Genomic DNA, 14658 nt, shown 5'->3' on the forward strand with positions numbered 1-14658 from the left:
AGAGCGCGGGCCCGGCGGCCGCCCGCAGCCCCGGCATCGGCTCCCGCGGACTAGCCGGCGGCGTGCAGGGCTCCGGGCCGCCTCTCCTCGGAGGCCCCGGGGGCCGAACCCGCGGCTGCGAGCTCGACTGCGGACGAATCCCGGGGCCGCGCGGCGCGGAGGGATACGCCTCGGCCGCGCCCCCCTCCCCGCGCCCGCGCCCGCGCCCGCGCCCGCGCCCCCGCCCCCGCCTCCCTCCCGCCCGGCTCTGCTGCCGCCGCGGCGGCCGCTGCTGCTGCCGCCGCCGCCGCCGCCGCCGCCGCCGCCGCCTGGATATAGTGCGGAGAGGCGCGGAGCTCGCAGTCACTTGGCGAGGAGGCGCGCGCGGGCTGCGGGCGGCTGGGGCACCCGGGAGCGGCGGCGGCTCCAGCAGGCGGCCGAGGCGGCCGAAGGTTCTCTCTCCGGGGCTGGACTCAGTAACTTTGGAACTGTCCTCCGGGGTCACGTCCTGAACATGAGCCTCCTCCTCTCCTTCCACCTGCTCGGGTTGCTTGTCAGTAGCGGGCAAGGTAGGAGCGCGGTGCTTTATCGCATTTACTTTCCCTCCCCCTTCCACCCAACCCAGAGAGGCAGAGGCAGAGGCAGGCACCGAAGAATTAAAGGAAGGAACTTAAAGTTCTAGTTGCGGTGCTTGCCATTTCTGCGTTCCCTGTTTATTTTAGCTGCCGCTGAGAAGGCTATCGGTGCTGCGGAGACCCCTAAATAAGAGAAAACACGGGATTTGGAGATTGGCATCAGTGAGCAGGAGATCTAGGCAAACTGCTTCTTCTTTTTTTTTTTTTTTTTTTTTTTCTGGGCTCTTGGCTTTCTCCGATTTTCATTATCAAAAATTGGATGAGTACGTTGGTGTGTATTCACAGTTAAAGATCTGAGGTTGCGGAAGGAAAGGGAACGACGATGTTTTACAGAAGGAGCAAAAACTATCAGCATCAAACTCGTTGGTGAAATGTCTCTGCTGTGCAAGAAATTCAATTCTTAAGAGACTCTTTTTTTTTTCCCCCCTTTCCCGAGACCCCAATTCCTGACTAGGAAGTGAACGATGATGGTTTATTTCTATTGAAACTAAGAGAGGGGCCCTGGATGTTGTGTGTAAGACGGCAAATGGATAAAACTAGGCATGTGTTGCAGTCATTCATTTTCAGCTCCCCCCCCCACCACCCTTGTTAATACATCAAGGTTGGAAATTTTTATAGCGTCAGATTGTAATTACACCTGTGAGGGATGCTTTAGCTTGTGGAGAACTGGGTGAGATTTTTATCTCTCGAGGGGTAAAAAAAAAAAAAAAAAATGAATAGCTTACTAGAATAACCTGGGAGAATTTGTGGAAGCTACCTCTGTTTATCTGTATAGAGATAGATCTGAATTTATCTTGCTTTGTTTGGGTAGTTCGCGTTCACGTAAAATATATTTGTAATAAATGGAAGCATTTTCAACTGTCCAGACAAGTTTGGACATTTAATTGGGAACACAACATGCTATAAAGCATGCATTGGTGGAAGTCTCTAACGAAAAAGAAAATAGCAGTAATTTTGTGGTGTGTAATAATTGCGTAGAGTGTTATATTATTAGTATGGCATGAAAATTGTCTTTTGAGAAAACATAAATTACAAGACAAGTTAAAATATCTCCACTGTCTTCAATACTAAGCGTTTTCTCTCCTCCTCTGTGTTGCTCGTGTGGTCCAGCAGGGGGTAGTAGAACTCCATTTTAAACCCAGAAATGGTGGTTTCTGTTCTTCCACACTCCCTGGGTCCTTCTATCATTCTTCAGCAGGGCTTGACATTTTGGATATGAAGCCTTCCTTTCTCTGCCCTCACCTCCCTAAAGCTATACGGTGTTAGTTGCTGATGAAACACGATTGGATGCAGATTTTTATGTTCAGAAATCAGAATGCAAACACCGAATGTTGCCATAGTTTATAAAGTGTCTTGGAAAAGATGCTGCCCATTTTCCCTTAATAACATAGAGTATGCAAAATTTCAGTCACAGCGAAATTGCAGATGTGTCCATCCAAAGCTGATATCAGCCCAGTTAATTTAATCACTATTATAGCAAAGATCAACATAGACTTTATGCCCTACAGACATGCTGCTTTCATTTTGGCAGAGCTGCTGATTATGTTTAACTGTTCATTTATAACACGGACAGGTATTAGTGAATCCTAAGAAGCAGCCCCTGAAAATTGCAGTTAAAATAGCACTGCAATTAACCGAGTGTGGCTAGTGAGGAGTAAGACGGGAGCATAATAGAAAGCAAGTTTATGCAGACTTATGATTGCATTGTGACTGGTTTGGGGAAGAAATATGTCTCAGTGGTGGAGTCTGTGAATTTACAGCTATAGACACTAAGTGTGTTGGGATTTGGGGGACAAAAGAGAAATCTGGGAATGTTTAAGGATTATACGCAGACACGATTTAATTTGGCTCTGTATGTGTGACATATCTGAAATTGTGATTCCCCTAATACATAATTCAGAATGCAGAGTGATTGTAAAGAGGGGCTCTAAAACTAAAGCATGCCTGAAAGGGAGCCTATATTCACTGTAATGAAACAGAGAAGGAGGAGAGCATCGTTCTAAAGATCTCTCTATCTAGTGCGATTTAAAAATGCATGGCACTCATAGAGGCGTAGATGCATGTCAGAGAGACCTAGCTTTTGTGAAACTGAACATGTAGTACTTCTGTGCCATGTGTCCTAATGAAGTCAGAGATGCGTGGAAACAGCAATCCTGATCCTGGAGTCCAATTCTTCTATGCTAGTGTTTTGTTCTTCAATTAAGGATGCAGAAGCAAGTATCAGACACACCACTGGAGCAGTTTTTGAAAAAAAAAAAAAAAAGGGATCTAGTGTAACTCATAATTTTGTTTATTCTTTTATAAATGGGGCCACGGAAAAGCCTCCAGTTAGTGATCCCTGAGCTTGCCTTAGAAATACTAAAATCTCAGCTTGCTGATTTATGTTTCCAACAATATACTTGCAGGGGATTTTATGAAGCATGATTGAAGCTATTGCTTTGGAAAGTGGTGTGCAGTTAGACTGGGGAAAGGCAACGATGATGTATTCCCTTTTAAGTAGTCAAAACGTTTTGAACTGCAGCAGTTGAACAGCAGAAAATGACAGAAGTGAAAAACTGAGCAACTTAAGTGGATGCCAATACCATAATTAGCTAACAAGGTCTAATAGTTCTAACTTTCAACACAACATTATTGTTCTGCTGTAGTGAGAGCCTTTATTATAGCAGAAATGCTCCCCTCAAAAGCCTCTCATTTCCACTGCAAGATTAATATCCAGTGAAGTAAGGTTGGGATTTACCTGTCAAGTCTGAATTTAATTGTCAATGGAAGGGAGATTCTATAACTCTTAACTTTTGCAATTATTTTTCTTTTGTATTCAAAACTTGGTCACAGTCTCTTGTCATCGTAAATCTCAATCAGTAACCCGAGTCTGTGATTCTCAGTGCATTTGCTGTTCGGATCTGTGTAAATTCCAATTCCCAAACTGTAATATGTATGGGCTGCTTTCCTGAAGCTTTTTCACTGCCTTAAATTATTGTCTTCTCCTTTTAAAAATTACTCAAGTATGATTAATAAATATCTATTCCTGGATGCTTACATATATGAAACAGAAGGATTTTTGTATGAAACTGTAAGAACAGAGCTATTCATCTCTTTTGCAGTCCAGTTCAGCCATACAGTCAGAGCACTTACCTAAGCCAAAATCATGGGGAGAGGGAGGTGACTTGCCCAGTTAATTAGCTGAACTTACAGGCATCTGCTTACATTTTCTCTTTCTGGTGAAGTGCTAGTAGGACATCCTTCATTAGAGAAGTGTACCTGCTAAAAATAAGGCTTGGGTGGGTGTGTGTGGCTGTGTGGGTGACTACTAGGTTCACTTCTACAGGAAGTGTGGAGTGTGTGTGGGTGTGTGTGGGTGACTACGAGTTTCACTTCTACAGGAAGGTCTCCACAAACCTGTCTTCAGGGTAGGCTGTTACGCAGACAGCCTCTCTCACATCCTTTCTAATCTACTCTGCTCTAATTCTTTGATGTCAGCCTCTTGTGCAACGTTTCTATTGAAGCAACTCCATATGCATTTGCACTTAGAGAAGATAGGCGGTGTGAATTAATATTGTTATTGTCAATGAACAACCCAGAGGGTTTTCTTTCCTGCTTTATGTCAAAGGAATTAAGCAGACCACTTGGCCACTTTAGTTTCTAAAGCCGAATCGGAGCCCGGGAGAAGAGCAAGAAGGGAAGGTGGTAGGTCCCAGGGGGTCCAGTGAGCCTTTCCAGTGACACAGGGGGCTAATGTTCTTCCAGAGGTAATGTCCTATTAGAGAAGCAATTAATGGAAGAAAATGACCTCTTTCACTACAAGAATAAAGTCAAACTTCATAAAATTTAGTGAATAAAATGGCTTTCTTTCAAACATACAGCTAGTTTGTAATGGGACTGAGAAATGAGCTATAGAAATTGAGGCTGGTAACCAAGCCTAACAGTCTCATTTGTTTTTGTCTATTTCCTTGTGAGGGAGCAATGCGAATGGAAACAAGGCTGCCAATCAGAAGGCCCTGGAACTAGTCCTGCTGCTCTCTCTGGCTTTTGACATTTGGGAAACGATTTTAATTTATCTGTTTTCAGGGTCATCTCTCATAGTAGTGAACTTTTGAAAACATGAAGAAAGTGCTTGATAAGTGGTAGAGCAAGTTTGAATTGCTTGTTGTTGTTGTTGTTGTTGTTGTTTCTGTTTTGGTCCAGAATAAAATGAGTCCTCCGGGTGTTGGTGTATGTGAAATTAATTTAATAATTTAAATATACTTATAAAGGGGATACCGTCCGTTGTATTTCAAGTTTTACTAACCTAGATTGTACGTTCTTTGTGCCCTTCATACTATCCCAATTATATTGAAGTTAGACCTATTTAAAAGATTATAAATTAGTTTTAATTTTCCAAATTATATGATAGGAGAACACTTTGAGATGCACCCAGTGCTTTTAGGCTTTTATTAAATGTAATATTCCTGAGCTTCATAGAGCTAAGGTATCTTTAATTGTTCAGCAAATAAAAGTGCTTCTATGTGGCACTATTTAAAATATTTTAATGACTTTTAACTATTTACAGTTTTACAGTTGTAATAGTGCTGATTCCAAATGGCTATCAACGTACTTCCTGGTGTCACATATTCACCTCTGCCAGTAGTGAATGGTTCATCAGCCATTACAAGGCATTTTAGAAAGCTATGATGTAATGAAACAAACATGTCTGAATTTAAATAGTTCAGAAGTCTAGTAAGGAATTTTATGGGTATTTACAAACACAACAATCAATAGATGACAGTTTTAAGGGTGTCAAATCAGTTGGTCAAAATTTTCTTGGCTTCATTTTGTTATTAAAACTAGCAGGGAAGCGGAGAGAACATTGAATTTGAAATCAGAGGACTTAGACCATTAAATCTCTTGACTTTGAAGAAACAACTTAAACTCTCAGAGCCATCATGTGCTTATTTGAAAATCAGACATAAATATATCTAATAGTTGCTATACCGCTGTGAGGAGCAATTGTGATAATAGATATGTGTACGCCTCCTATAAAATGTCAACCCTACTATGCCAGATGTTATTATGCCGGATGTATATTATGAATACAGATAAATCTGTTCATGGTTTAAAAATATTCCATTTATTCAATTTTTTAAGTCATTAAAAACTGCTCTGTGATTATAAACAAATATTGAGGGGGGGCAGAGATAATGTAATTCATGGATGAGTGGCTCATTCATCATTTACTCATTTATCTAACATTTATTGAATCCTTACAGTGCCTCAGACACCTTATTCAGCGATATTCAGAGGAATGGTTGTATAGGTTGCGTGATGAACAACTGCAGGGGGCGCCACTCATAGTCATGGTAATAGAATACATATTTATTTTCACAGTTTTCCAGCAGATGGCAGTAAAGGGTCTTGAGGAATGGATTTCTTATTGTATCTTAAATCCGTTTTATGGGCCAACACCAGGCTGAAATTAGTTGCAGAGAGGCTTAGAATGGGCACACAATTAGGAAAAGTGATTTAGTAAAGATCAAATAGTAACTAGAGCTCTGGTCTCCAAACTCTTGATTCAGTTCCCTGAACACCAGGCTTTTGCACTGGTTTAAAAAAATTAATCTAACATTTCTTCAGCTCAAAGTAATGGTGATATTTAAATTTTGTGCCATTTTGTCAGTTCATTGATTAACAAATACTTGTGCAGGCCTTATAATGAATACAATGCCAGCATCTTGTAACAGTATAGACCACTAGTTCAAAGTTCATACAACGTCCTTGTAAAGAATGCTCAAGAATCCAAAGGAATATTTATTTTGTGGATGAAGAAATTGAGGTACAGAGGAATTCCCTGATTTGCCTACATCGTTTATAGTTAGTAGTTTTCTGGAGTTAGGATTCGATTTTCTCACTTCTAGTTCAGTGCCTATATTTTAAATGTATTTAATGTATTCATTTGAAAATTTGCATGTGTGTGGGAGCGGTAGTACACAGAATTCAATGCTGGTAGTTGAGAAGGCAAAAAATATAAAAGCCAAATCAGCATAACAGAGATCAATAAACTTGGTCAACAAAATGCTGCAAAATGAGAAAATTTATATAATTAACTAAAAATTAAAAAGCCTAAATAAGCCCTTAGGAATTCAGCACCTAGAAAGAGCTAAAATTTGTTGAGTGTTTGCTAACTGCCAGGCTCTATGGTAAGCACTTTACATGTACTTAACTAGCTTAATATGTAAAACAGCCCTCTAATTATTATATTGCTATTCCCCTTTTACACTTGAGGGCTATGAGGCATAGAAAATTTAAATGACTATCTGAGGTTGCACAGCCAAGAAACAAAGCTGTGAACTCAGGACACATCCAAAGACTTGCCTTTTAACCAGGACCCCACCTTGCCATTCACTGAAGCAGAAGGGTATTCAGCATGGAAAATGGAGAAGATAAGACAAGGGATTCAAAACAGGTGAGCATGCTGTGAGAAAGGATGCCCCAAGTGTTCAGAGGACAGAAATGATCCAATTCAATTAATTTAAGAGTTTGGAAAGGTTAGTTGTTGGGCATGATTGTGGAAATATTGGTGGGACAGAGAGGTAGAAAGGCCTTGAGGCCAAGCTCAGCTTGGCTCTCAGGTCTATATCTTTAGGAGTTGTTGTTTGGGCAGGAAAAGAACATGATTAAAATTTGGTTTGTTTTTAAGTCTCCTGGCCATGCATGGGGTGGACCTGAGGGAAATGATAAAGGAGTTGAGAGGTCATGTCATGTGTTTCTCTGGAAGAATTAATGGATCTTCATATGTCATTCGATTTGGGAAATTGGGAAAAATGTAGTACCTGAAATTTTAAGCTTTTTTGACAGAAAGAATGATTATCTTAATAGAAATAGGGAAATATGGGATCCCTGGGTGGCTCAACGGTTAAGCGCCTGCCTTTGGCCCAGGGCGCGATCCTGGAGTCCCAGGATCGAGTCCCAGGATCGAGTCCCACATCGGGCTCCCTGCATGGAGCCTGCTTCTCCCTCTGCCTGTGTCTCTGCCTCTCTCTCCCTCTCTGTCTCTCTCATGAATGAATAAATAAAAAAATCTTAAAAAAAATTTTAAAAATAATAAAAAATAGAATAAGGGAAATAGATAAATGCAACCACTTATTTTAGGCAAGAGGGTTTTTTGTTTTGTTTTGTTTATGTTTTGCTTGTTTGTGATTTTCTATGTTGATATGTTGACTTTGAAGTATCCATGAAACATCTAGATGGTAATGTCATCATTAACTTTGGAAAGGCCAGCTGTTGATCTTCATTTCAGAATTTGTCTCCACTTTCATTTAACTTTGCTCTCTTGTCTTCCATCATTGTTTGCACTCTAATATTAATTGGTGTGTATGTGTCTGGATTTTGAGTAAAATTTCAGAAGCATGTAGGTCAAAATTGCTTTTATTATATGTTCTTCATTTTTCTGTGCTTATACATAGCTTTTTATCCCTTTTTATTCTGGAGAAATAAAACATGAAATAAGAAAATTAAAAAGAAATGAAAATAAACTAAAATAAAAACTTAAAAAAATCTTGATATTAAATACATAGAATTGGACATTTTTCTGTGAATCTTCAAAGGAACTAGTATTTTTGAGTGCCTACTGTATGCCAGGTACTGTGCCAGGTATTTTCACTCATTGTCTCCTTTAATCCTGACAAAATCACCATTGATAGATGATGTCTTGAGATTGAGAATGTCAGATTGGCCTTGAGCTATTAACTAGGGTCTGTGGCTGACACCCAAAGTTGCAGCCAAAGAGCATCCTATGCATTTAAGATATACTTCTGTTTCTTTGTGTGTGTTTTTGATACATGATTGGTTAGTAGGGGGATGATACAGGAATTGTGTTGCTCCATATATTACTTCTTTAGCTCATTAAATTTTAAGTGATCAAGAGCAAGCTTTCTCACTGTTAAAGAGAAAGCCTTGGCAATCTATGAAGATGTTAATAAAAAATATGAAAAATTAACTCAAATGCTTTCCTTTACTGCAAGTATCTGTTTAGCAGTTTAAGAACCACCTTGATTTCCAGTATATTATATATCTGGAAATACTGAGAGTACAGCTTAAAAAACTGGAAAGTCATTTTTTCCTGTGTTAAAATGATGTGTTTGTTTTTACTTTTTAAAAGGCTACACCCTGATCATAGTTTTCATTTTAAAGTGAATGCCCTTCAGGCCCTGCATCTTGAAAGAAAATGCAAATGCTAGGTACAAGCATCAGGAAAGATTTAACAGTGCTAGTATTTTAATTAGGATTGTTATGGTTGTTGTTAGTGCTTGGTTACACATTTCTGTAGGTCTGGAATGTTCTGACCTCTAATCCTGTCTTTTCCAATAAGCCATGATATTTTTTACTGCGTAATTTTGCAGGCACCAGCGTTTTTCAGGAATGCAAATGTGGTGTTAGCATAGAAATGCATGCCACCACTTGTACAATAAACCAATGTAATAAAGCTAAGACTTACAGTAGAATAGAGTATATCCTAATTTAAGAAAATAAGCGCACTTATACTTTGTTCTAAGGATTAATGAGGGTTTGTGGACAGTGTTTCTATTGTTGTAACTTGTCCATTCTCAAGCAGTTTTCTAATAATACGGTACTACTCTTTCTGATTACTTTTATATATATTGCCTTCCTTAATCTCTCTCTGATTATTTTTATCTACCAATGACAAGTATTGAATATACTGCCTCAACAGAGCAAGTAGCATCTTTATATTATAGTGATAGCTTTGTGTCATTGACGAGAGAAATGTGAAACACAAATTATGTGAAAATTAGATATAACATGAAGTATATGCCATAATCTTTGTCAAAGTACTGATCAAGATATTGACCTGTTTTTTTTTAATTTTCTTTACTTACGTAAACCATATATAATTTTCTAATGCTAACTGAAAACATTTTCAATCCTGTTTACTTCTTTTTTATATTCTTTATTGCAGAATCACTGGCTTCACCCTACCTATTGTATAGATTATATATTAATACTTTAAACTAGGTTACACTTTTGAATTATCAAAGGGTTAGGGTTACCTTGTAGAATTTAACAATTTTGAGTGGATATATTATATGCTGAGATGGTCAACTTAAATTTACCTACCTAAAGTCCCACAATTACCCTGAAACGTAGATACTATTCCTGATTTAGAAAAGAGGAAAATGAATGCCGAAGAGGTCAAATTACTTGTCCGGGAAGAAAGACTTGAAAAATGGTTGGCCCAGGACTTAATATAAATATTTTATTCTTTATACAGCATTTTTCCTATTCTAAAGTCTGTGCTTTTGCAGAAATATATTTTACTCATATTAATGGAGCAATTCTCAGAAATAACTTTGTGGCAGGATGCGTGGGTGGCTCAGTGGTTGAGCATGTGTCTTTGGCTTAGGGTATGATCCTGGGGTCTGGATCAAGTCCCACATCGGGCTCCTTGCTGGGAGCCTGCTTCTCCCTCTGTGTCTCTGCCTCTCTCTCCCTGTGTCTATCATGAATAAATAAATAAAATCTTTAAAAAAAAAAACAAGAAATAACTGTGGCACAGAAGATACTTTATGTTATTCGGCTCTTCAAAGTTATTTTTGGACTGCGTTTACACGTGCTGTTCATTTTAGAGGACTCCCTTTCACTTGAATTACTTGGAAGTTCCTGACTTAAAACTGTTAAGACATTTACCTTTTATTCATTTGCAGGATCTTGTTTCCTTAGCCTCATGCCTGTTACCATGCCCACCAAGCAGTTTTGCACCATTTCTGAGATCCCCAGACTTGGGCTCTGTGTTAACACAGCTCATGTATTTTACACTTTTCCTAACTTTCTTCGGTCAGACAATTCCCATTATTTTTCTTCAAAACTCAGCTAATCCATGTCATCAGTGAAGACATCTTTCTTTCTCTCAACAAATATACCTAATCACCAGTCAATGTGCAGGACACTGAAGATCCAATCATAGGTGGTAATATACCTGAATTCTGCATGTCAGACTTCACTGTAACTGTATGTGACCTTTTTTGTGATCTCCCTGAGAGCAAGAATGCCTTTCCATGCTGGCTTGCTATTAAATACAGTGTAATAGTTAGGGAGTTCACTGTAAATTCATATGTGTATTCCTGGAACATAGTAGATGTTTAGTAAATATGTGCTAAATGAATATTTATATATTACCCACCGAGAGTAAAACAAACTATTTAAAAATATATTTAGTTCTGACTGTTGGGAATATATTATCTGTTGGTCTGTGTATTTGTTTTAAAAATTTGTTTATATCACTACTGCACGTGATAGGCCTTCACTAAATATTTGAGTATCTATTAAATAATCCAGTCACAGTGATTACTTAATTCGGAAGGAAAGAAAAGATAACCTGCTTTATCTCCAATACCGAAAATAAGTTAGACCAGGAGTAAAGCAAACTTTTAAATCTTACTGTAAGATTTGTTCTTTTGAAGCCTTATCTGAGGAATAGGAGACCATTACGTTGTTGAGGTTTCAAAGTCTTCAATACGTAGAAATAAATGAGGAAGATATAATATGTTGATAATGGTATAATTAAACAGATTAGATATTGTCAATAGTAAATGTCTGATTTGTCAATGCAGCAAGTATTTAAAGCCCTGAAAAATCAAGATAATCCCTGGGGTTAATTAAAAGTTGATTATTCAATCAATGATTATTGGAAGCCAATTTTAAACTGTATGTATAGGAAGACAAGTAAGATAAGAGTATTTTACCTTATTGTTTCATAGACACTTGGGTTTTGCTTCTTTTTAAAAAAATGAAATTCATTTTAACCTAAAAAAAAAAAAAATCCCCTCCTGTCTGGTAGCCATGTTTTGTCCTGATTTTCTGATGTTTCTATGTCTGACTTCAGTGGTAAGAGCATTTAAGTTAATTGGGTTGAATACATTTTCAGATACTCCAGAATGTCTTTATCACCTATTTATTTGTCTTCCTTCCATTTATGCGCTGTTACCAGTATTGCATATGCCACTTCTAACGTGAAACACAGTTGGAAATTAGAGATATGACCACTGCTCCTGATTCATCCATTTTTACTTTCATTTCCCCCCTTAAATCTCACATAATTTATAATCACTTTAATTGATTATCCTCTTGAGTCATTTTATTTCGGAGCCCCCTCACGAGAGCCCCCATGCTAATGCATTTTACTTCTGTGGGCATTGTGTGTGGTCTGCAATTTAGCAACAAAACTCAGCACAGGCTATTACATGACATTATGTCACTCTCTGTGCTTTACTGAAAACTCTCACAGCCATATCCAAAGTGGATAGAAAGTATTCAACTTTAGTATTCTTATGATATTTAAATAATGTTTAGAACAGAATTCTGAGCAATTATGAAGTACCCTAAATTGCTCATGTATTTTCTCCTTCAAGTCCTTGTTCTGTTCCTATTTTATGAAACATTTTATTAAAAATACTCTCCATCCTACGCTGTACATGAATACAGATTATTTGGTAAAAGACGCCTTATTTAAGCAGAATGTCTCTCTTGCAAGGGATTAAATTTACTGACTATGGCTGGTCAAGGGACTTATGTTAAGGTAACTTTCACTTGTCTCTTCCTGTTTGGCTGCCTCTCAGAAGGCACCTCATTTAAAAGTCTTCACATCTCAGATGCTGTACCCACACGTGGGTGTGTGATGGGAGAAGAGAGGTTGTTGTAAGACGCGTAAATTATCTTTTACTAATTGTGACTCCAGAATGCATTCTGACTCCTGAGCAGAAAGGCATGCAGGGAGCTAAGAATGAGAAAGGAAAGTAAATACTGTTAGTAAAGATCAGTCACTGTTTTGTTTCAAGGATAACTCATCAGCTAAAAGGTAATGAGGGAAGTGGATGGTGGGGTCAGACTTTGAAGAGCTGGGATCAAGTCTGACAGTTACATGTGTGCAAGGGGAGAAGGAGATGCCCAACAACATAGAGAGGGACAACAGACAACCTTGTGTCCTCACGGAGCAGTGTCTGTTTGTAAATATTTAATGGGTTAATTGAATGAAGAAGTGTCAGAGATAAACAAAGCAAGGCACTGGTCACAGCAGTTAAGGACAGATTTTAATCAGTAATAGACCATGTTGGAAATGAAGTATATGACTATATTCAGTAGGGTGAAGAGCTTAGTGTGAGCTGAGCTCAACTTTGATTTGTACAGAGGTGACTGGGTGTTGTTTTCTTTTTTAAGATTTTATTTATTTACTCATGAGAGATATAGACAGAGACGGAGACATAGGCAGAGGGAGAAGCAGGCTTCCTGTGGGGAGCTCGATGTGGGAGTAGATCCCAGGACCCCGGAATCACAACCTGAGCCAGAGGCAGATGCTCAACCACTGAAACACCTGGGTGCCCCAGACTGGGTGTTTTAAAAGGGAGAATGAGGGAATAGCAAGCGAGGTATGTGGGGGCTCAGTAGAATTAGGGAAGTGAAAAATTGCAAAATGTTAGAAGGATGGTTTGGTCTGTTTGAAATCTACCTGGGTTTGTTAACTGGTGGTTATCAAACGTTCCTACTTTCCCACAGAGGTTGGGAGACAGGTGTGGACTGGAGCAAATAGGAAGTCTTTGGCAGCCTTAAGTTTTCTCAGCCACTTTAAGTCATTCCAGGGATGCAGCCTTGAGCTGTTAAAAATGCTAGTGTTTCATTCAAATCTTTATAGGTCAAAGTTGAGGCCTAGGTGAGAGGAGAGCTAAGTGTAGCCTGGTTAGAGTTTGGTAAAGCAGAGAATGTTAGAAAAAAAAAATTTAAGTCACCCTAAAGGGTACTTTCACATGCATTACTTCATTTTTATATTTGCAAGATATATAGAATTCTGAAGTATTATGTTACAGCTGAGGGAACTGAATTGCATAAAAGTTAAGTGGCATCTAATAAGTAAAGGGCTTGAAATTTCAGATTTAGTTAATACTTGGTTCTAAAACTTGACTCCTTTCTCTGACTAAAACATGGTACCTTAGAAACAGAAAGGAGAAAGCAGAAAGGAAGTACTAGGAGTAGCTCTAGTTTCAGGTTTTTACTGCTCTCAGACTATTTCTTTTGAATGGTTAAACTCTGGGTGAGTGACTACTAATTAGTAAACAAGTAAATCTTTTAGGGACTTAAAATGTTAATGAGCACAAAGAACCAGCAGGTTTTAGAAATATTGGGTTCATGGTGGCTGCAAGATGGGGCAGTTTAATTGTCCAGGTTAGTGTAATTCATTAAGGGCTAACATTAATATTTAAATATAAGTTGTATTTTTAAATGGCTTCTCTTATTGTAAAACATTATCATTATTAATAATTCAGTAGGTCATCAGTTCGTGGTTGACTTACTGAGTACTTTGATAATGAAATTACATCAGTTTAGGATGCTTTTAGGGGCAAATAAGAAAAGGACATATTTTATAGGGCTTAAAAATAAAAATCTATTATAGCATATAAGAAACCACCTAGAGGCAGGTTTGGACTTTTTCTCCTTATTTTTTTTGCTCTTTTTCCTTGACTTCATGGAAGAAAGGTGGCTGCAACAGTTTCATGTATTATATTCTTCTGCAATAAAATCTGAATTTAGGGAAGAAAAATATGTCACTGGCCTTGTATTACAAAAAAATAAAAATTCTCATATATCATTGATCAGTCTTCCTTCAGTTCTCATTGGCTTGAATTCTATCATATGAACTCCCCTAAACTAATGGCTGGTGAGGAGAATGTGATCACCATGATTTCCACTTACTAATCCACTCCTTTCTGTTGCTGAGGGAAAGGTTAGTCTCCCTTGGAGCCTATGATTGTTCAATCAAATTCAGTGTTCATTGACTAAAGAATGAGGGAGAGGACATAGGGTGCAGTGGGTGGCCAGATGTGTCTGCTACAGGGATGCTGAGAGGGCCTTTTTTGACAAAGAATGTAAACTGTGTCAGAAGTCAATATTTATGGGGCACCCGGATGGCTCAGAGGTTGAGCATCTGCCTTCAGCTCAGGTCATGATCCTGGGGTCATGGGATCGAGTCCCACATCAAGCTCCTCTCAGGAAGCCTGCTTCTCCCTCT

General features: G+C 38.7%; 1 protein-coding gene across 2 annotated transcripts in view; it reads left to right on the forward strand.

The window, feature by feature from the left end:
* Positions 1–273: 273 nt before the first annotated feature.
* Positions 274–14658, forward strand: part of NCAM2 (neural cell adhesion molecule 2) — a 515217-nt gene continuing 500832 nt past the window's right edge. For both annotated transcript variants that reach the window (XM_025449670.3, XM_025449671.3), the window contains exon 1: positions 274–548. In XM_025449670.3, coding sequence (XP_025305455.1) covers positions 494–548 — 55 coding nt within the window. In that variant the 5' untranslated portion in view covers positions 274–493. The remainder of the gene's footprint in view (positions 549–14658) is intronic.

Source organism: Canis lupus, chromosome 31 (assembly GCF_003254725.2).
Source record: "Canis lupus dingo isolate Sandy chromosome 31, ASM325472v2, whole genome shotgun sequence".
In the NCBI taxonomy this organism is placed as follows: domain Eukaryota; kingdom Metazoa; phylum Chordata; class Mammalia; order Carnivora; family Canidae; genus Canis; species Canis lupus.